Source organism: Oculina patagonica, chromosome 4 (assembly GCF_052425735.1).
Source record: "Oculina patagonica isolate OP01 chromosome 4, crgOcupat, whole genome shotgun sequence".
Lineage (NCBI taxonomy): Eukaryota > Metazoa > Cnidaria > Anthozoa > Scleractinia > Oculinidae > Oculina > Oculina patagonica.
The window spans coordinates 47,132,901-47,156,908 of NC_135761.1; the positions used below are offsets into that span (position 1 = coordinate 47,132,901).

General features: G+C 39.0%; 2 protein-coding genes across 2 annotated transcripts in view; both read left to right on the forward strand.

Annotated features, from left to right (window-relative positions):
• The window catches only part of LOC144652662 (lactadherin-like), a 19,085-nt gene extending 5,285 nt beyond the window's left edge, over positions 1–13,800 (forward strand). Inside the window, exon 3 of the mRNA XM_078512741.1 lies at positions 13,716–13,800. The gene's annotated coding sequence lies outside the window, so the exon portion shown is untranslated. The remainder of the gene's footprint in view (positions 1–13,715) is intronic.
• LOC144648524 (CUB and peptidase domain-containing protein 1-like) lies at positions 12,376–19,306 on the forward strand. The gene is made up of 3 exons (XM_078508053.1): positions 12,376–12,469; positions 13,716–13,905; positions 18,985–19,306. The coding sequence occupies exons 1-3, from the start codon at positions 12,376–12,378 to the stop codon at positions 19,304–19,306; spliced, it is 606 nt and encodes a 201-aa protein (XP_078364179.1).
• Positions 19,307–24,008: the final 4,702 nt, after the last annotated feature.

The window sequence follows — 24,008 nt, forward strand, 5'->3', positions numbered from 1 at the left end:
TTAAATGACATATTAACAAAATGAGTTCGTATGGTCAACACCGCACTAACTACGTCATAACTTTTATTAAAATTACTAAAAATCTACGAAATAAATGAAACATGTTCTCAGTGAAGGCCTTATCAGACTTAATAATGGCGCATCATAAATTAAATGTCATATTTTGAAACTTAATGGATTATTACCGACTAATCTGCCCATTCGGGAGGCGCGGTGGCCTAATGGTTAGTGCGCCGGACTCCGGATCGAGCGGTCCGGGTTCGAGCACAGGCCGAGGCACTGTGTTGTGTTCTTAACCCTTAAGAGTGTGCCCGTGAGAGAACAGGGCAGAACCATGCAACAGGTGATACAGCTCATATCACCGATTTCGCCCAAACTTAGCATAAATGTTGGGTATGGTGAGCTATGTACTGTGGCAAAACATCAACTCAAAATATTTTATTCCCTTCAAGTTATGGCACCTTTTGCAAAAATGGCCATTTTTCACTAATTTATGCATATTTAATTAGCTGACTTTGATTGACCAGTTCCACAAGAAAAAAAGACTTCTGAAAATAAATTTCACTGCACTATATTCTGTGGTTATTAGGCTTTAAGTACAATAATTCACTTTAACCGTCAAATTTGATTTCTTCTCCTCAAACGGTCTTTTGGAAGGTACACATTTCGTACTGTTGGAAATAGCCTTTAACTAGTGCCCAATATCTCCCATGAGCAACAACTTATATACATTATTCTTACATGGGTAATGAAGTCCATCATTAAACTTTACAAAAATGCAACAAAATGTCTGGGGACTACAATATTTTATTAGTATTGAGGAACTAAACACACGTGACTTAACGATTTCTTGCTATTTCATCAAAATTCACCGAAACACAGAAGCCATTTATTTGCCTCAATTTGGCATAAAATCGGTACGAAATAGCTAATCAAGCATTAATCTATAGATAACAATCAAAATATTGGCGAAGAAAAGGCAGTTAGGGCATTTTTCGGAGCGTTTTCAGAGCCATATAATTCGGCAATGTTGTGATATAGCAAATGTAAAAACAGCAGCGAAAGATTTTCTTTACAAGCTCGCTCAATTCAACATTTAGGCACATCAGAGTAAAGAAACAAGAAAGTAATACTACATACATGCCACTTATCGACACACAGATGCTTTCTTTTGAAGAATTTGTTCTTCCTCGCTGCACTTCGATTCTTTGATCGATCTCAATTGACATGTACTGTTGCTTTGAGGCGCGCTGAACTTAGTCAATCCATCGTGGTTCATCCTTCGTGAAAGGTGTAAGCAGGTTGTCAATAAAGTCATTCAAAGAGCTGTTCAAAGTTTACGGAAGGACACTTGTCTCAGCCAGTTTGCATGAAATAAATTTAACTGGAAAATAAACAGCCGCCATGTTGAATTTCTACCTTTGAGCCTGCCGTTTCAGTCAGCGGTACGGCTGTTCACTGGGCATCACGCGTCCATCACGCGTGACCACACCACACGCGCGATCATTTGCTTTTCCTCCCCGAGTGTTCGTTGGATGCGTTTGTGATGAAAATGAGAATATTTTCAAATTGTCGTAGGGAAAACAATTTCCTCCGCTACAGCTTGACGTGTTTACCGCAATGTGATGCTGAACGAACTCTAGGGTGCTTACCATTTGTTGGAGAGAACCGGTTGGAATGACCACTGAAAAATGGAAAGGCTTCTTTCCAAAATTAGCAAACTAACCGAAATAGATGTCGCTTACCATTTGTAGCTCAGTTTCCTGTTATTTCTTTCCGTTGATGGGAGACCTGATGCATGGGAAACTAGAACTGGGAAACCTTACAAATGGTAAGAAAATTTCTGACGTTCCGTCAATCTCCGAAGAGATTTTCCAGAAAAAATACTGTTCCATTTGACTTTCACCGAGACAGAGTTCTTGATTTTTCTGTTCAACGGTCGGCTAGCCTGCGTGGCAGGCGTCGTTAGTTTCTAGCGCGCGCATGGGAGAAACGAGAAAGGCGCGAGAGCGCCACGCGAGGAAAAAATCGAGAAGACGGCGTCTCCTCGATTTTTACCTCGCGTGGCCTTCTCGCGATCGCGCACTCTTTTACGCGCGCTAAAAACTACACAGACGCCTGCTACGCAGGCTAACGGTCGGCATGCACGGCAACCAAATCAAAATAATTGTTTATGTTCCAAAATGACGCTAAATGGCGGTATAAAATAGCTCCGACGTCTCGGCAATACTGCCTTTTTGGGGGTGGCACCCTGAAGAAGGCAGTATTGCCGAAACGTCGGAGCAGTTTTATACCGCCATTTAGCGTCATTTTGGAACATAAACAATTATTTTTAGCATAAAAGACGCTACACAGTTAAATAGATCAAAATTTCAACGTCTCCCAGTTACTTTCCAGACATTTGTATTTTTTTATTGCTTGTTCAAATTCCCCTCCCCTGGCGGGAATAGTGATTAATACCGCGCATAACGATTACATTTTTTGACCAAATTCCCCTACCCCGGGGCATAAATGGGAAAAAATGAATAACTCAGCAAAATTGGAGAATAACGTTTACCACGGGATAAATCACTATACGGTGGATAGCGAGGTAGGTTTTGTAATCGTTTCTTGCGCAAGTGCTTTAGTTGGGGGAGCGTCTGTGCTGAACTGAACAAAGAATTCACGTACGAAATGCCTTTAGGGACGCAGTCTATATGGCGCAGCAAATATATACATTTATTACACGACTAAGGCGGTCCGAGGGCCAATAACTAAATCAGCCAATCAGATTACTTTATTTCCGGTCCCGCGAGGGCCGATATTTTCCAAGTATCTGACCGGGTTTTGTCCCAGATGATCCCGCGCTAATTCCCGCGCGATTTAGCGCAAGATTTTTTGCAAGATTTTTTTTTGTAAAAATTTTTCGGAGTTTTTATTGCTTTGAAAATGAAATGACCTTCAACACAGAAATAATTTTAACTCCTTTGGCGCGCGTAAAAGTTTTGCCGCATATTGTTTTCCATGACATCTACCGGGTAGCAATTCTTAATACACAAAGTTTCCAGTCGTGAAATAAATCTCTTATTAACCACGCGCGAGGGCCGTACTGGGCGAATATTGGCCCGAGGTCTTAACAGTACGGATCGAGCGCAGCGAGGTCCGTACAAAAAAGACCGAGGGCCAATATTCGCCCAGTACGGTCCCGAGCAAGCTTGGAGAAGGCTACCTGTGCTGGTTGAAACATTAGCTAATAAGTTTTGCCGTATTGCGTAGTCCTAGTCTTACAATAAATTTGTTTAGTTTTAATGCGGGGTTTAAGCTCTCTACAAAAGTCTGCATTCGCGTCTTTGTAACTCACATAGCCACTTAAATTGAGTCGGTGATGAAGAAAATTATCATTTGAAGCCGCAATTCGTCACTTGCAATGTGGGCATTCAGGAGGAAAAATTTGTCCCCATAAAAGCCCGTTTCTAAAACAAATTAATAAAACTGCAGTAATGACGTTTATCGGTAAATGGACAGATGGAGAACTTTGTGGGATCCCGAAAAAGAGAGTGGGTACAAATTCAGTATCCTAGCTGCCAAAGTGTAATATAATATAGACGATTTGAACAGAAGGAATAGATGCACACAGGCCAGGCTGACAACCTGACCGCCATTTCTTCGAATGTCCATATTCACCCCCTCCCCCACCTCCCAAAAAAGACAGAAACAACAAAAAAAACAATAAACATACTAGTTTTAACCTGATATAAGATGGAAAAACTTGCTCTGATTATTTAATGGTTTCCGACATTTCAGAGCTCAATTCCAGAGCATCAAAACCGATTGCATCGCATACATTACACTGCATCCAGTGTATTTCTCTTCAACTATTTATCAAAAAAATTCAATGGAGAAGTTGAAAAAAATTCTCACTTTTACAAGAAACGCACACTACTTATAAGGCTAAGATCAAGCCCCGGTTGTTCAGAGGGTAGATAACACCATCCGCTACTTATTCCGACGAAAACAAACATTTGCGAAGGAAAAGCAAATGAACACGCGTGTCTATAGCTGTGTATAGCTGTGTTGGGCTATGTATAGGCGTGTATAGCTGTGTAGGGCTAGGCTATATATCCCCTCTATGAACATCCCTATATAGGATTTAGTCAAAAAACTATATGATGACTACACTACGTACTTGCCCAAGTGTACGGCTTTACCGCTGACTGAAACGGCAGGCTCAAAGGTACAAATACAACATGGCGGCTGTTTATTTTCCAGTTAAATTTATTTCATTCAAACTGGCTGAGACAAGTGCCCTTCCGTGAACTTTAAACAGCTCTTTGAATGACTTTATTGACAACCTGCTTACACCTTTCACGAAGGATGAACCACGATGTATTGGCTAAGTTCATCGCGCCTCAAAGCAACAGTACATGTCAATTGAGATCGATCGAAGGATCGAAGTGCAGCGAGGAAGAACAAATTCTTCAAAAGAAAGCATCTGTGTGTCGATAAGTGGCATGTATGTAGTATTACTTTCTTGTTTCTTAACTTTGATGTGCCTAAATGTTGAATTGAGCGAGCTTTTGAAAAAAATCTTTCGCTGCTATTTTTACATTTACTATCACAACATTGCCGAATTATATGGCTCTGAAAACGCTCCGAAAAATGCCCTAACTGCCAATCTTCGCCAATATTTTGATTGTTATCTATAAATTTATGCTTGATTAGCTATTTCGTACCGATTTTGTGCCAAATTGAGGCAAATAAATGGCTTCTGTGTTTCGGTGAATTTTGATGAAATAGCAAGAAATTGTTAAGTCACGTGTGTTTAGTTCCTCAATACTAATAGAATATTGAAGTCCCCAGACATTTTGTTGCATTTTTGTGAAGTTTAATGATGGATTTCATTACCCATGTAAGAATAATGTATATAAGTTGTTGCTCATGGGAGATAATGGGCACTAGTTAAAGGCTATTTCCAACAGTACGAAATGTGTACCTTCCAAAAGACCGTTTGAGGAGAAGAAATCAAATTTGACGGTTAAAGTGAATTATTGTACTTAAAGCCTAATAACCACAGAATATAGTGCAGTGAAATTTATTTTCAAAAGTCTTTTTTTCTTGTGGAACTGGTCAATCAAAGTCAGCTAATTAAATATGCATAAATTAGTGAAAAATGGCCATTTTTGCAAAAGGTGCCATAACTTGAAGGGAATAAAATATTTTGAGCTGATGTTTTGTCACAGTAAATAGCTCACCATACCCAACATTTATGCTAAGTTTGGGCGAAATCGGTGATATGAGCTGTATCACCTGTTGCCTGGTCCTCTTATGGATACACTCTTAATATGCTAAGTCCGGATTATTCCGGGATTGGAAGGAATGGCCGTTTCACCACTTATGACGTCACCAATTTACACGTCAGCAGATTTTTGTGATGTGCAACTTATAGAGGTTGGATAAAAAAACGTGATCAGTTCTTGGTGTAAAATTGGTGCTTAAACAGGCCAATATACACGTACTTGATCATCGTCTCCTTTCCAGGGTTTTCCATTGATAAAGATCAGAACTCTTCAGGCCAGTAGAAGGGGTGCACAGAGTAAAAGATGGAGAGAATAAGAAAGCAGAGGAAAACGAAAAGGAAAGGAGCAAGGAAAAAAAAATCGGAACGGTTCAGCAAAAAAAGTCCAAATTTAACTTATGCGCATGCGCCAAAGTACAATGTTGTACATTTTTACACGGAAATTTCATTAAAAACTTACTGCAGTGTCAGAAAGTGCATTTCTAGCAAAGTTTAGAGAAATTAAGGACCGTAAAGCCAAGAAAATCAATTAACGGTTAAAAAACGTGTTTTTATGGAGAAATATCAGCATATTAAGGGTTAAGCTAAATACTTTACTCTCATACTGCCTCTCTTCAGCTGGGTGTATAAATGGGTCGGCAAATTCAATGCTGGAATGACCCTGCGATGGACTAGCATCCCATCCAGGGGGGAGTATAAATACTACCAGTCGCTTCATGCTAAGGAAACGCGATAAGCTTCAGCCTGATGGGCCACTGTCAGCAGACTTAACCTGTACCAGTCCATTCGGCTCAATAAGAATCATTTAATTTTGACCCATTCAATTTCATTCGCATCGCTAGTTACTTGTTCAGTTCGCAAAAGGGGTTCAATCAATTTACGATGAGCCATTCAGTTTGGTAGGCCATTCATTCTGAACGATCCATTCATTTCGGTAATACGCAATTCAATTCGGTTGTATTAACTATGACGTCACCCACCCGCCATATTTCCGGCTCACCGTAAACTGAGAGTAGCCCTTATTAGTTTGCTCCATAAGAAATTTGGAAAGTGGGTAGCCATCACAATCCGAACAGAACAGTCGATCCGAACAGAAAAATTAGCAATGCTCGCGGTCGAAGGTCTTTCTCTCCAGTCTCCACTTCAGCAACAAGATGTACTAAATATAACTACATATCGACAGATTATAAACAAATGTTCACTCTTTAAAAATTGTGGATGTTATTCGCTCAGTGTGGAAGTTTCACCAGTTATAAAATATTCGACGTCCGGTTTTAACAAAGTAAAAAATAATTTTAAAAGCCGTTATACATGTTAAGGAGAGTGGATAAGAAACAGTCCTTTCCAGTTGTCTAATTAAAATAGGAAAAGAAGACTATGTTACTAGGAAAAACATGCATTGACTAAGTAAAGAGCTAAACAAGAACTGGTTTTCTTGCCTGTTATATACCAACTTGAAGAAACGTTGACCCTATGCGAAAAGCATAAACTATGAACGATGACCGAATGGGATTCTGCGTAGACAGCATTGGTAAGCTTAGAAATATTCCATTTTTATAACAAGATATTTTCTTTTTTGAGAGCTCTTATAAGCATGATTTACGCAACTTGCCTTCTTATAATGCTCATTCTGTCACAGACAACGATTACTTTATTTCTGATTTCCCAGTAAACATTTGGGTCGCATCGTTTATGGTTTATGCTTTTGATGGGTCAATGTTTGGATTCTTCAATCAGGTATATACGAAAAGTGGTCTAAGCATACTATGATTACCACGCTCGATGAACATACAGCCATTTCGTTCATACAGCCATTCCGTGCAAACATCCTTTTTCCTTTGCGTAAGAAGCAAATAAGTTCTATTGCATTGGCTCCTGACTGCCATCTCCAAAAATAAGCCTCTGTCATCCCCTCCCAAAGCGCTCCAATAATAAGTCGCTTCCCCTAGACTGCGAGCAGTCTCTATTTTACTCTTAAGTTTGTTTGGAATAACACTAATGCGAGCGAGCGTGATATACGAATGGTGAAGCTTCGAGCTGCTAGTAGTGCCCCAATTCAACTCCTCCACGCTTTGTAAATAGCCAACTGATTAGCCACCTGCCAGTTGGGGTTTTTAACAAGTTCATGTTGGATTTGTAATATTTGTTTATTTATTAACAGTGTCCACAATTAGCACAACAGTGCTAAATACAGTGGAGCCTCGATATAACGAAGGGCCAAGGGATTTGCAAAATGTGTTCGCTATATCGAGGTTTCGTTATATCGAGGTTCTTTTCCATATATTTTGCTATTCGTTATTAGTTATTTCGTTATATCGAGGACTTCGTTATATAGAGGTTCGTTAAATCGAGGTTTCACTGTACATTAACACTTCAATAAAGTTATTTATTTTTTTATTTTAGTGCTTCCGGCGCCCGCGATAATCACAGCTTCGAATAGCACTTCTGGCGCGTGTGGCGCTTTTGCAAAAGATCCCAAAATGAAAATTTAGAGAACATCAAAATATACATTTACATTTTCTGCAAAAGTAGCTTTAGTTTTTGGCTGAGGTTATGACTCTGGACATCGCTGTTGCGTCGTTGTCGCGGTTTTCGTAAACTCCCCATTGCCCTGAAAATAATCAGACGGTATTTATGGGGCACTTGTATAGAAATAGCAAACAGTACACTATTTAAGTAATTACACTTGTTTGTATTTCTCACTATTGATACTATTTTACTCAACTTGATTTCGTGGGTCTCTTCATTCTTTTTTGTAAATATACAGCGTTGTTATTCATAACGAATAATAATAATAATAATAATAATAATAATAATAATAATAAAACCTTTATTTGAGTGTCAAAAACTAAAATAGCAGTAATAAAACCACTAAATGGGGACACTTTAAAGTAAAAGAAAAATAACAAAATCGAAATATCCTAATAAATGCTAAAATCGGTTAAAATTGGTTAAAATATTTACAATATATACAAGTTAAAATACAAGATAAAATATTTTCAATATGTACAGTTAAAATACAAGCTAAGAACTTACATTAAGAACTACATAGAATACAATTAGCGCAGCAATTATCATTCATTAAAATATCTAAATCTAGCTTACGAATGTTTTTCTTAAAAGATGACAGTGTTGGTAAACTCCTAATGTCCTTTGGTATTATGTTCCATATCCTAGGCCCAACGTATCTGATCGTATGTTTGCCATATGTGACTGTATTAAATCTAGGGATAACAAATTCTTTGTTGCGTAAGGCATACTTCGCAGTCTCAGACCTCTGAAATAAGTCAGCAACATACTTAGGACAGATGTTATGCTTAACCTTGTACATAAGAGTAGCTAGGTCCTGTAACCTTCTATTTTGTAGAGTGCATAGGTTGGCCATAACTAGTAATTTGTCATAACTTGAGGACAATTATAACACTAGAAAAGTAAAATCGTTACCTTGCAATTGAGCTTAAATTCACAGCGATGAAGGAAATCTATTTTAGTTTTATATTTCGTGCACATGGCACCCATAACTTTTTTCCCTATTTTGAAAGTGTTGTTAAGGTTTTCCAACTTGAAAATCTAAATCAGCTGTTAGATCTTTCATATCTTTAGATAACTTTTGTTAGAACGATTGGATCATAATGTATCCTTTTAATCTCTTCAGATAGTTGTCCTTCAGATTTTTGGATCATAAATTCAATGATTTTTCGGAATCTTTAGGATCTCTTTCTTTTTTAATTGTTTTGATTATTTGCATTTCACATGTATAAGAAATGTCGTTTTTGCTAGAAAATAAAACAAGTTAAAAGGGTTTAGAAGCTTCCACTGTTTTATATAAAACCGTTTTGTATTTTAAGAACTTTTATCTTCACAAAGCGTCGGTATTGATTAGATTATAAAATGATGAAGCTAACTCTGGGTTACATGATTTATTACACCTCCAAACGCAACGTCGCAAGAATGAGAAATCTATATATATAGCGCATTAAAATAACCATATATGAATTACGTTATTTTCTGATTGTTTTATTTTTTTATTTAAAATCTGCTCTTTCCAGTAATATTAATGACTGGTAAAAAATATACCGATTGAAACTTGTAACTGTTTCACTGGGGATTATTCGGTCTGGAAAGGTGATCCAGCTCATTAAGGTCATTCATCAGCAACATTAGGAATGATTGTAATTATTACAATAATGATACAAGGTTTATAGGAAACAGCAATCAGTACACCACTGGAGTTAATGAAACTTTCTCTTTGGAATCGTTTGTATATCTGGCTAGTATTAATGTTAAGCTCTCATTGGATCTGATTTCGTGTGGCTTTACTACGTATTTCTTTCTTCTGGAAATCGGAGCTGCAATTCGAAGTAATTTTTCTTGCACATGACAGATGTAACCCGTATCAGTTTTCAATGTTTTAAGTGCTGATAAGGTTCATTTGTTTCCTACAAACGTTTTGTCCTGTTTGTATCTTTATCTTAATTGAGGGTCGGCGATGCCAGTACTGGCAGCATTCTCACGGACTGAAATCATTGTCGCTGTGAGATATAAAAATGGTGAAAGACCCTTACCCGGGGGGGGGGGGCACTCCCTTATTAGGGCTTAACAGGGACGTGCGGCCCGATAGGGTATGGTTTTCAGGCTTTTTTGTCTTGAACGGGGTATATATTTCACCCATTTTTGTCTTAAACAGGGTATCTTTGCATGGACCAAAGTCAAACAGGATAGGCTTATATGCCTGTAGAGGTGTAACAAACCGAATTTTCACAAATTCTTCCGTATTACTGACTCACGTTGATTTCGGCATTGATACTTAGCTTAATTCACGATCACAACAAGCCAGTGAGGTACTTGTTTATGTCTTATACGGGGTATCAAAAATTGTCATTCTGTCTTAAACAGGGTAGGAAAATCAGAGGTTCGTGTCTTAAACAGGGTCAGGGTTTAGGAGGCCGGGCCGCACCTCCCTACCTGAAATTATGTCAAGTACCCCCCCGGGGACCCTTATCACTTTTTGGTTTTAAAAGTACTGATAAGTTCCATTTGTTTCCTAAAAACGTTTTGTCCTTTTTGTACCTTTATCTTAACTAAGAATCAGCGATGCAAGTACTGGCAGTATACTTACGGAATTAAATCATTGATTCTTTGGCGAAGATTACAAAATACATTTCGCAGCAAAGGAATACCCAACGCGAGCAAATAATTATGCTTGTAAAATATTGTAACTGTGTCCCTGGGGATCGTTCGGTCTGGAAAAGAGATCCGGATCATAAAGGTCATTCATTAACAACGTTAGGTGTTTCTAAATATCATAATACGCTGTTTATAGAAACAGCAATCAGTACACTATTGAAGTAAAATAACTTTAAATATTAGTCGCATTTTATCTTGTTTTGAAATCAAATTATTCTTATGATTTGTAAAGAGTGTTGATTTCTACATTCAGCTCCTTTCTAATTAGGAAACGTAAGATAACGAGTATAAATAAATATTTTCAATCGACTGTATTTGCCATTATTGATTTGCCTACACAAGGAAAGATTACACGCAGTAAAGAGGGTAAGTGGGCTGTTACTAAAAAAAGCAGCTTTAGTTGTTTGCAGAGGATATGTTTCTAGACATTGCTGTTGCGTCGTTGTCGTCAAACAAACCTTCCCTTTCTCCCAAAAATCATCCAAGACGGTATTAATTTTACACATGAAAAACAATTTTCAACACGAAAACAAATAGCACAAACACTCATTGCGTCTTAACTCCATCAATTTCCAACTAAAGTCATTTGGCTATCGAGCTAAAGCTCTTTTCTCACCAGGCGTGCGTTTTTCAAAAGTCCCGAAAACGGTCGCTTAAAGCCCTTGAAAAAATTTGGATGTTTAAAATAGCGCGCAAAAATTTCAGGGCTGAGAATCGAAATCACATCCTTTTCCCGTACGTTTACGGGAGTTCCCGAAAGCCTTTCTCGGGAGTTATTTTGTCGCAGTAAAATGGCATTCTCCTAAGAACCTTTTCTGATTTTTTTAAATGAATAGGACAACAGTAGAGGACGTGAGAGAAAAAGACGTCAAAACAAACTCCGGCACTCCAAAACAAACTCTCGCTTCGCGATGAGAACGTAGCTTGATAATCATCGATGATCAATGTTCAACTTTGAGGCCTGAAATTGTTTACGGAAGCTTCTCCAATTCATTCGGTGTTCGCCAAAGTACTGAACGACAGTGGTACAGAAGAATTCAACCAAAATTAGTATTATTTAAGCTTATAAACTAGATTTCAACGTTCAAAGGCATGATTACGAAAGTTTAAAGGGAGTTCTTCGTAAATTACAAAACGAGGATTACGAAACTTGCAATTTGATGTTGCGCAACTATGGGGTTTTTAAGAACACGTATACACGAACGCAAATGTTTTTTGATGTAGAATAGATCTATACAATTTGGTCTAAACAACGGTGTTTCCGAATTTTCTTTTGTACCTCCATTATTTTTTTATGAATTCTTTAAAGTTAAAAAATTCATAGTATGGTTTTGCACACAATTTCACTTGGAATGCAACACCAATTTTCCTTCCGTGTTACCGTAATTAAAAGAGTCCTTAAAAATTTCTAAAACCTTTTCCAGGTTACAATCATGTTATAAGCATTACAAAAATTAATAATTAAAAAAATGGGAGTGAGCGTTTTAGTTTTTATGCAAAATGGATGCCCATTATAATAAATATACGACCCGTGGGGTATATATTTGGAACCCAAGTAATCCAAATGGGAAACTATCTTTTCTGAAAAAAAAAACATTACTTTCATTAACTATACGTCCACCTTGACAAAATAGACCTTGATCGTTGACTTGTCGTACAAAATATTATTACTATTATTATCAATATTATTTTTCATAATTTATCTTATTCAATTTATTAAGGTAACCATTTCCTTTCCAAACTGCTAGTATAATCATTATGAAAACGAATGCAATAAAATACAAACTAATCAATAGATGAAAAAGTCATAATTTCCACAGATTTTTTTTCATGTCAATAATCTTTTCTTTTCAGTTCTACATAGAGGAGGAGACATGACTCCTTTACCGCTTTGTTTTATAATTTCCGTCGCAATGCTTTTGTACAAATCTTCTATTCCTGTCCAAGGAAGAGCTGTAGATGCAAAAACGGCTCCAGCGAAGTTTAACGAGACAATGGCTGATTCAGGTAAGCAAAACCTATTCCTTCAAAAAATAACACATTTTTCTAATGTAACGCAACTTTGTAATAAACTGACGTTTCGACGACGATTTTCTGTTAGTTTTCGCCCTATTTTTCAGAACTATGCCCTTTCCCCTGCACTAGGAGAAATGCTTGTCCTTTCTTCCCTTTCCCGCGACTATTATAAACAATCTCCAATTTTGCCAAACTATGCCATATTGTTGAAAAAAGGATTTTAAGATTTTACAAGGCACAGATGTTATTGAAGCTTCGTTTTGGAGCCTTCAAGAAATGGAGAGTTTTTAGCAGCCTAGTTAAACTACACAGAAGTGTTTTGGTTTCCATATTCGTATTTTTTCTTTACTTTAACCACTAATGTCTTTTCTGTTCACTTGCTGAACGATAGAATTGTCGGTGTCCGCTATCATGTTTGTTCTTTCAGTTGCTAACTTTCCATATTTTGTAAAGAAAGTAGTATTTCAAGCAATTGAAATACTACTCTGCTCCAAATACGGCAAGTATTTTAGATAAATGCGGCTCGTTTCAACCAATCAGCGTTTGGGAATTTCTCAGTATGTATTGTAATTGACGAAATTCGAGGTGTTTGGATAGCAAATGAAACACCGTCTCGAGTGTTTGACAAATCGTCCCAATCGAAAAAAAAAAACTAAGGAGTAAACGGAGAAATAAAATGGTAAAAATGTATGCTTATTAAGACCGGATATCCAAATCTCCTTTAGGGTTATGATTTTCTTTGTTTTAACTTGATGAATTATTAATTGATATTCAGTTTCTGTATTTGTAAGAAGATTAGCTCACCAAAAGTTCATTTTGCTCGTTGTCTAGGCTTATTACTGAAATTTTAACAATTTTCCCCAAAATATTTTGTCACGGGGAAGGGGGTATGCAGTCCGCCTCGAGCACCCCCCCCCTCCCGCCCTCCATCCGGCTTCGTACGCCTTTAAAAGTTTTGACTGTGTTGACAAATTGAAGCCTCTAACGTACTCAATATAAATAGAGCCACGTCCTTGATAACTCCACACTGATTGTTCAAGTTTAAATCGTGAAGCCAAAAAAATGATATAAACACATGCTAGCCCCCTGCGATGTCAATGAGCTGGACTCCCTCACACATAAAAGACCCATTTGTGTCCGTGAGAAGACAGTTTAAAGTATTTTCTCTGAAGATCATCTGAGCGGAGAGTGGTTGGTTAATTTCTTACACGTTGTCTCTTTTCTATCACTCTGACAGCACTGGTTGATCAGTGCGGTGTGAAACTGTCCAAAAGAATCGTGGGCGGTCAACACGCCAGTCCGGGAGAATGGCGCTGGCACGTGCAACTTGGCCGTGGCTTCTGCGGTGGTTCCCTTTTGACTCCACAGTGGGTGATCACTGCTGCACATTGTGTGGATGGCAAAAATCCTGTAAACATCGAAATAACGTGAGTAACGTGTTTCTTTATTAATCACGATCATGACATTTTAAGAAGGCTCTATGCAGTTCTTTTTAGCCCTAGGGTGTTCGTTTTGAAAATGAAACTTATCTAGGAAGCCAATGTTCGATAATTAATTATCGCCTGATACTTAGCCGACGAGGCCGTAGGCCGAGTTGGCTAAAATCAGACGATATTCCGCAAGATTGAGCAGGATAATTGTTTTATTATTCAACAAATTGTCAAAGAAACACATTTTGCAGATAGAAAAACTGTAATTATGCAGCGCTTTACAAGATTTCGGAGGAATCTTCGCAACCTACATGTACGTATATCGCAGGATATCTGTTATGTACGGATGACAGATAACGTTAACATTTTGACCATATATGGGCAGCGCGCGCATGTGTTGAATAATAATAGCCAATATACACCATAATGATATAAAAGATCTAAGTTTATTTTTTTACTGGTCACTTAGTCACAAAGGTTACCATAGCAACGATTGCTTTTTCATTGTTTTCAAAGAAGCATTGACACTTGGCATTCATTTTTTCATATGTTTAAGTATAGTAGATTGACTACCTGTAGACCAAATTTTTTTAAAAAAAATTGTAGTTTCCTACAATCGGCAGTCGCAGGAGCCCAGTCGATATATTTTGAAAAATTAAAGCAAAAAATCTCTCGCCTTAGTTAATGGTCTTTGATGGTGTAAGTGTTTATATTTCATTTTGAATAACGGCGCTCAAATACTAAGAAACAATTTAAAAGCGCCTGTTTCACTTTAGAACTGGATTTTCTGAAAACTTCAAACTTGATTTTCGTGAAAACGCTCTTACAAATTTTCTTACAATTCGTCAACAGTTAGTCAATCCACTAAACTATAACATATCCCTAGTAATAGTTCTCACTATGAAGCTGCCCCCGCCTTTTTATAATTTGTTTTACAGCAATAATCTAGGATTAGTGGAGTCTTTTTGTCGCCTTTATTGATGCCGATGGACTACACAATTAGGCTTCTTTTTAACTGTGCCATGTACAGCAGGAGGGCATTTTGCGTGCGCATGCGTCGATATGGACTAGTGCGCACGACAGAGAAGTTCTGCTATCGATTGTTTACATATTTTCCACAATTTATGGCCTAATTTCTAGCTCAAAATGAAACGTGTTTTAAGTTTTACTTGCTGTATACAATACTAAGAGTCCTTGCTTTATCTTCTGACAACAACAAGCAAAGTTTGGTGTCGGCGTGCTGTTTATCTGATCGACTTTGGCTATGTGTATTAAACATTGCACGTGGACAAAATGGCGACCGAATGTCGAGAACCTAAATACCTTGCCCATGTTTTTAATAGCCGGAAGATCTAAACGGACAAAGCGCTACGGCTACTTAGTACTAAAGTATAAAACAGCAGTTTTAACTATACGATGTTATAATCAAGTATCCCGGGTTTGAGCGAGTGGTCATGATTTTGTTCAGATTTGTCATAAAACTACAATTTAGTCGTTCTCACAATGCAAAAATCTCAAAATCTAGCCTTGATCTCCAGCGTCTACCGATGATATATGGAGCCTGAAGTACTTAAACTATCGTCTAATGCTGCGAAGGTAGCGTTAAAAAATGGTCAATTGCGGAAATTTTTAGCTTTCTTTAACGTACGTTCTCGCTGGTTTATCCTAACAGAGAAACTATCGTTTGTGATTATTTCCTTAAACGTGAGCATTGGTCAAAATAACTTCACATTTCGATGATACCACAATTATTCTGTTGAACAAGAAAATAATTACTGCGATCGGTCTTAATTTTAAAGTGTTATGGTAATTCTTTGCTGGTAGACTATTTGTTTACATTTTACTATGTTAATTAGTACATTTTTGGCTCCTTTATCAAAATCTAGCCTTGATCACCAGTCAAAAAATAGCATGAAACGAACAAGCGATATATATATTTTTCAGAAACGTTCTAATAACTGCTGTATAAAATGTCTTAAGAAATAATTTTTAACTATAAACAATGTTATTTTCAATTTTTCATTCAACGTTTATTTCTTTAAGTTTGATGTTCATTCTGTTATAACGACTGTTTTACTTCTGTGTCGCCTAAATGTGTTTTAAAGAACTGCAGTTCTTGTTCCAGGAAACCCTGTTTGCCAGTCGAGGGCAAGTTGGCTTTGCTTTGGAGTCATCAGTGAGCTGCATTATCATGTGCAGAACACCCAAACATGTCGTTCCCCTCAGGGAAAACCCTTTTCTTTGGTGGCCGTCCCTTTAGGCAAATAATCTCCCGACAAGCTCGCACTCTGCCTGTATTACAGCAATTGATTTGATGTGAAGTTTTGATCCTAATATATCACACTCCAGCACACGGATAAATGTTTTCCTCTTTTTACGGCCTGTTTGATTTTTGTCGGTGAAGGCTTTCCTACCTGTCCCACATATTTTCCCATTATTTGCAACAACGATCCCGAAGCAGGCCAGAAAATCTGCTTTATAAGAGCCTTGCTACACACAAAACACTTTTTCTTAGCGAAATTTACGTCGATATTAAATTATGTGACGATAAACAGTACAAAAAACAAAGTTTAAATCTTCCGCGCCATTTTTATTCCCAAGATCACGCGGTCTTTGTACAGCGGTTGCACGCATGCGCACGCAAAATGCCCTCCTGCTGCCATGTACGTCATGACATTGTTTGCTGCGGAATTTCTTGTTGTGTGACACCGTTGCGTCCTAAAAATATTAATTCACAAGTTCAAGTCGAATATATTACCTAGGACGCGGAAATATTAACCTAGCGGAAATAACACATAACACATTATTCGTGGTGACAACACGCAAGCTTATTCCCGGGCTTATAATATTCGAGGCCAAAAAGCCTAATATATAGATTTAGGCAAGCCTTAAAGCGGAGCTCCCCATTTATTTAATTTTCACTGGAGCTTACAATGTTTTCATTCTAGTGAATAAGCGGCCAAAGTACTAATGTTTATGGCGGTTTATAGGTTCAAGACAAATTTAAATAGCTCACGGTTAAGGTTAAACCGAATGTCAGCAGTACGACAAAAATAATAATCTTAAAGCGGGGCAAAATCATTACTCATGGCACGAAAAATTACTTTAGAGTACAGTAAATTATCTGCTTTCTAGCAATAGAAAATAGTTTCGCGATCCTGTAAAAGTTTCGCAGCAGTTTAGTAGACTCCACAATATCTATTACATTGATATAGGATATATTCAACGTTAATCGCTGAGTCTGTGGGATTAGCTCAATCGGTAAGGTGCCAGTCTGTAGATCGGAAGGTTGTGAGTTCAAATCCCAGAGGGTCAAGTTTTTTTTTTCTTTTTTTTTTTCTTTTTTTTTTTATTTACCCCGGAGCAATAAAATGGTTTGTTTATTATATCAACCCGATTTAGCTTTTCGATACTCCTTCATGTACGATGCTGGCTTTACAGATAGACACGAAAGTCATCGATCGATTATGGCTCTCAATGTCCACTTCTTTGGCGGTCGATTACTTTCTACACGTAATTTTCAGCCACATTTTGTTTCATTGCTTCTTGTTTTTCTTTTCAAACCTCTTTAAATTTTAAAGGCCGTCTTTATACGGCCTTCTTGCTTCACTATTTTTACCATCAAACTATGGCGGCCATGTTGCGCGACTCCGTACGTATGTACGCCGTACGCGCCCACGAACCATGCCGCTATCCATGTTGACCATGAAAACTCATTTCGATAGTGTTCCTTCTTTCATGAGTATGGTGCTCTGCTCTGCGGCCCTGCGGGCCGCTGTAGAGCTCCGCTAATACACGTAATTTTCAGCCACATTTTGTTTCATTGCTTCTTGTTTTTCTTTTCAAACCTCTTTAAATTTTAAAGGCCGCCTTTATACGGCCTTCTTGCTTCACTATTTCTACCATCAAACTATGGCGGCCATGTTGCGCGACTCCGTACGTATGTACGCCGTACGCGCCCGCGAACCATGTCGCTATCCATGTTGACCATGAAAACTCATTTCGATAGTGTTCCTTCTTTCATGAGTATGGTGCTCTGCTCTACGGCCCTGCGGGCCGCTGTAGAGCTCCGCTAAAAATTCCGCGAGTAACAAATATATATGGCACAGTTCAAAGATTCGAGAAAACAATTTTTGATCCTTATTCAACCCACTCTTTGGATCAATTAATCTGACAGTTTGTTAGCGAAACGAATTACCTTGTATTACATTTTTGTTTATTACTCGTTGTAAGATGTATACGATACAAACCCCCGAAAGCAAACGTTGACGCTCGAACCAGCTCTTGGAACACACGTAGCCAAGAACACGAAACCAATTGCTCGAAATCTTTCGATGTATTAAACCGCTCGAACAAATCTGTGAACACGCGAAAACCAAAACCGGAAAACGAAATGCTGCTAGAAGATGGCGAAGCTCGAAGGAGACGAAACGCGACCTCATGGTTGCAAGTACCCGACACCACCGTGCGCGCTTGCTAAAATATTACCCGAGACGACCGTGCGCGCCTAGTTTTGTCAAATCGAGAACGCTTCGCCCATTACAAACAAATTTCTTACTCTGGGCCAAAACCCTGCGGGGGCAAAAATATGAATACCAAGAGTCAATCTAGATTTCGAGAAAACTAGGCTTGTTTGAAAAATAACAAGAAATAGTTGCTATGGTAATCTCTGTGACCAAGTGACCTATAAAAATTAAACTTTAGTCATATATGACCATTATGGTGTATTTTGACAAAAATCGAAGATTGACTTCCTTGTTAATTTTAATTTTCAAACCAACCACCCTAGGGATAAAAACAATACATCGAACCTCCTAAAGCGCTCTTTTTTGAAACTGTCCTTTCGCTATCTCAGTAACTGACTTGGTCTCACTCTGAAATGGTGGTTGCTCTTTGTTCAGACAAATGCCAAACTTGAAAGAGCCGTGGTCGTGATCAACATCATCATCATTATAGATTTTAATCAGTGTCCATAAAATTGGGAAATTTGTATTTAATGTAAGAGAGTTGTGTGTTAACCGCGGAAACAGTAGTTGATTACATCAATATTCTCAACCTATTTCCCTCCTCTAACAGACTTGGCCAACACACTCGCTCTGAAATAAGTGGAAAGGAGAAGGTCCATTCAATCAGTAGATACATCATGCATCCACTGTATGACTTTCCTAAATATGACATTGCATTGATCGAACTGACCAAGCCCGCTACTATAAACGATCACGTTGGTACTATCTGCTTGCCCGAGTCCACCAAAAAACTGCCGGTCGGAACAGTCCTCTGGCAAACTGGCTGGGGTAGAACTTCCACCGGCGGCCAGAAGTCAGACGTGTTAAAAGAGTTGGAGGTTGTCACCGTGCCTCCAAACAGCGGTCCATATCATGTAAGTATTGTGTTATGATAAGACAATAAATCTGGACACTGGAGCTAAAATATAACAGTACCATTTTATTCCAAATAGGGAGGGGACGAAGTTGCTTCTTCCTTTACCAAGTTTTTTATCACTGTTCTTTTTTCTATTAACATTAAAGGGAGGCTCCAGTAAAAACGTGCTAGGTTAACTGCTTTGGCCGAGCTTTTTATTTTAGAAAAAAAGTAAGTTAAGAATTGCCCTGTTTTAGTGTGGAAAAAGCAATATAAGAGAGCAAACAGTTTGCAAATAACGATGAGCGAAAAGTTCCAGTTCCTATATAACAATGATTATTAAAAACTAGCGATGGCATACCGTAAAGCCCTCCCGCTTATAAGCCCCCCCCCCGGTTATAGTCCGATCTACCTGGAAACAAACAAATTCATCCGATTATAAGCCCTCCCGGATATAAGCCCCCCTCTGCCGGATTACAGTACTGAATAAGGCTAAATGTTGCTTTATTATACCTTTTTTAACTTAAAATCGTATTTTGATCAACACTCCCGTGGCTCGTTTCAAAACTTTTTTTTTTTATTCCGCTTATAAGCCCTCCCGGATATAAGCCGCTCCGTTTATAAGCCCACCCAAAACCCCTTACGAAGCTGTATAAGCCCAGAGCTTATAACCGGAATTTTACGGTATTGCAATTCCTGAGTTTGATTGATTAATAGGCAATGGTATATGAGCTCATATACCATTGACCACAAATATGGTAGCCGATACGCGTCAACGAAAACAGCTAGGAAGCTCAAATATTGCAAATGTTTTGGGCGTTTTTAATAAAACAATTATTCCACTCGTGCTTGTTGGATATGAGATCGTTACGCGCCTCGTTGGCTATCTACCATCTCATATCCAACGTGCGCTCGTGAAATAATTGTTAAATAAAGATGCTGTGACATGTTATGTAAAACGAGGACAAAGACCACGTGATTTTCTTACAAAGCAGGCTGTGGTGCTTTTCAAAAAACTAACTTTCATAGAGTCTTAGGGGATATTTGTTTTCCTACAGTGGCAATTTAAGCCTCCTTGTTTGGCCTCCTCATATTTGACCTGTACCAACTGACAAAAACGTAGCTGTAACTCAAAACGTATACCACAATTTGAAATCACAAATAACCCAGCGTGAAAGAGGACGCTTTTATCTATTGAAATCTGTGTTTAAACCTTTTCGGTACTTTGGGTGCACTTTTAGCATCTAGCTACCTTACTAATACAACTCTGTATAATATTTATACCTAATCGTACCTTTTTGGTACGCTTCGGCGGCATATCAGGCGAGTTTGGTCAAGCCATGGTTCGTACTTTGGCGAGACGCAGTCGAGCCAAAATACCCATGGCGAGACCAAACGAGCCAGATATGCAGCCGAAGGGTACCAAAAAGGTACGATTAGGTATTTACCGTACCCAAATTCAGCCAAAAATTCGGTTATATTTAACGCTCTGTTGAAGCCACGCTTGCCAGGTACGTAGTGCAAATTGTGTTTACCTGCTTGTGTTGATACCTTTTTGTTCTTCAACACTTTTATCAAGTTCTTCTTCTGCCTTTTGTTTCACTCGTTTGTTTGTAGTTTCATTCCCTAAATTTTCAAAATCAAAATGCAGCGAAAAATGTGGAAATTCCAACTCCATAGTTTCAGTCTGAATGTCTCAGTACTCGTCGGCAAACATCGCGCAATTGGCGAGCGCGCTCAAGTTTAGTTTTGGCGGGAAAGTTTGTCACCTTTTACTATCGCTTAACACCAGCTAAATTTAAATTACGAGGTTCTGTTTTATTGGTAAAACCAGTTTTCAATTCATCGCTCGGTAACACTACTTTACTTCAAAGTGACGGTGATATTTATACCTAATCGTACCTTTTTGGTACGCTTCGGCGGCATATCTAGCCTGCGTAGCTGGCGGTATTGGGTATAACGCGCGCAAGTAAGCGGCGAAGCCGCGACAGCGAGCGGCGCAGCCGCGAGTGGCTTGGGGCGGGGGGCTTGGTATTTCAGCCCCCCGCCCCAAGCCACTCGCGGCTGCGCCGCTCGTTTGTCGCGGCTTCGCCGCTTGCTTGCGCGCGCTAAACCAGCAATACCGCCAGCTACGCAGGCTACGGCATATCAGGCGAGTTTGGTCGAGCCATGGTTTGTATTTTGGCGAGACATAGTCGAGCCAAAATACCCATGGCGAGACCAAACGAGCCTGATATGCCACCGAAGCGTAACAAAATGGTACGATTAGGCATTTACCGTACTCAAATTCAGAATTTAGCGAAAAATTTTGGAACTCCGACTCTATTGTTTCAGTCTGAATGTTTCAGTACTCGTCGGCAAACATCGCGTAGTTGGCGAGCGCGCTCAAGATTAGTTTTGGCGGGAAAGTTTTTACTAATCTTAAATTAGCTAATCTTAAATTACGAGATTCTGCTTTATTGGTAAAACCTCTTTTCAATTCATCGTACGTCAACACTACTTTACTTGAAAGTTTAAAGTGTCCGTGATATCGTGGCATATCAGGTCAGTGACTTGATATCGTTGGATATCGGGGTAGTATATCGCGCGTCTGATTGGTTACTTGCGAATTTGGGTACGGTAAGGTGGCATATCAGGTCAGTGACTTGATGTCGTAGGATATCAGGAGAGTAGATCGCGCTTCTGATTGGCTACTTGCGAATTTGGGTACGGTAAGTTTGCAAAGCGTTCACTAAACATCTGTGAACGTTAGCCGCTTTTCTTATGTACGTTCTGTTACACGAGGCTCTCAAATCATGTCAAGGCTATTATATCTTCTGTTTTCTTCTTCCTTTTCAGGCATCTAACTCGATGTTCCTTACCACCGCTACACACAAAGGACACGGACATTGCTATGGAGACTCGGGTGGACCAGTGGTGAATGAACGAAACGGCCGGTGGTATTTAGAGGGAGTTGTCAGCTTTGTTGTTGATGGCTGTGCTTATCCTGGCCGCTACGACGGACAGGCTGATGTGCGAGCCGTTCTCCCGTGGATCAAGGAAATCATAAAAAGTAACTGGTTATGTAGAGTTCATCACAAAATATTTCAACGTCCTTGATCATTAAAGAGAGTGGTACTCAACAGGACCGTAACTTTGGCTCGTCTTGAATTTAATCCAAAATTAAAAACAAAATACTTTCAGTTGAAAAAATATTCCCTAGTTGAACAAGATTATTTTTTAAGAAATACCATATGTACAATTTATACAAAAGAGTTTCAAAGCTTTAAGTTCTCCATATTTTCTGGAGGGCATGCCCCCAGAATCTCTGCCAAAGGTCTGGTTATGGTCCATCCTCGGAGACCCAGGGGCAGTTAGTGGGGGCGACGGGCAGCTTATCGGGACAACGGGATTTTCGGGCGAAAGTTTACAACATAGAGCGTAACAGCCCCTGGGCACTTTGTCTTACCGAACCAGTTCCAGAAGCGTTTGAACTCCTTCCTCCTGATTGGCCACAAAAATATTTTTGTGGCCAATCAGCGACGAGGACCGGCCAGGAGACTCTGATGTCTTCTTACACGAAGTTGTTTTCCTCATAGACTCGTCGTGGATGCTCTGCCCATCAATCGGATGCTATTACATGGAGAGTCTCAGAAAAAAATAAGCCTTAGACGACTGCCAGTTCTACACTGTTAGTTGCGCGCTTTTTAATAGTTATTCAATTTAACAACAATTCTTATTATTTTTCTCGGTCGTTGCCCGACTTCTGGAACTTGCCACGGTCTGGGTACTTCACTGCACGGGCCACGCGTTAGCGAAGATATCGCTGTCGTCACCTATTGTTATTTTGTTGCCAGCTTGACAGATAAAACAAAGGGTTTTTGTTTAATTTGTTGGATATTTAAATAACAAAAACAAAACTTATAAACAAGAAGTGCTCGCGTATAGCTTTAAAAACTTTTGGTTTCCTTGCGCTATGCTACATTTAACATATTCCCAGGCCTCGTTGTTTTGTTTTTGTTTTGCTTTTTTATCTGAGACCCACGAGTATCATCCGATGGACGGGCTTAACAACAACGGACGAGTCTATGAGGAAAACAACTTCGTGTAAGAAGACGTCAGAGTCGTTCTTCTGGTCAACCTCGCTGATTGGCCACAAAAATATTTTTGTGGCCAATCAAGGGGAAGGAGTTCAAACGCTTCTGGAACTGGTTCGGTAAGACAAAGTGCCCAGGGGCTGTTACGCTCTATGTTGTAAACTTTCGCCCGAAAATCCCGTTGTCCCGATAAGCTGCCCGTCGCCCCCACTAACTGCCCCTGGGTCTCCGAGGATGGTTATGGTCCTGCTCATGAAGTGAATTGTCGTTTGTTTCATTTCTTGCCATATTGCAGGCAGATAATATAGATGCATCGAGAAATATTCACAAAGGAATATATTATAAAGATTTTGCCATCACATTATGACCCCTTATGATTGTCTGTGATTTAGGACTACGGAGTGAAAATAGATGTGCCGAATATCATAAGTGGCATTTAGCTTGTTACTAACGAGGGGAGTATCCCGAATGCCATTAATGTTTGGTCTAAATATCCCGTATCCCGTTAACTCGCTGCACCTGTAAGGGATCATGGCGGTTGCATTCAACAAGACATGACCTCGACTTGGCAGGACTGAATACAATTCTCATGATTTCCTACAGTCGTGTTTCATAGAGGGAATTAGGCATTAGCTGGCACTGTTTCGCGCACCTTGTGTAACA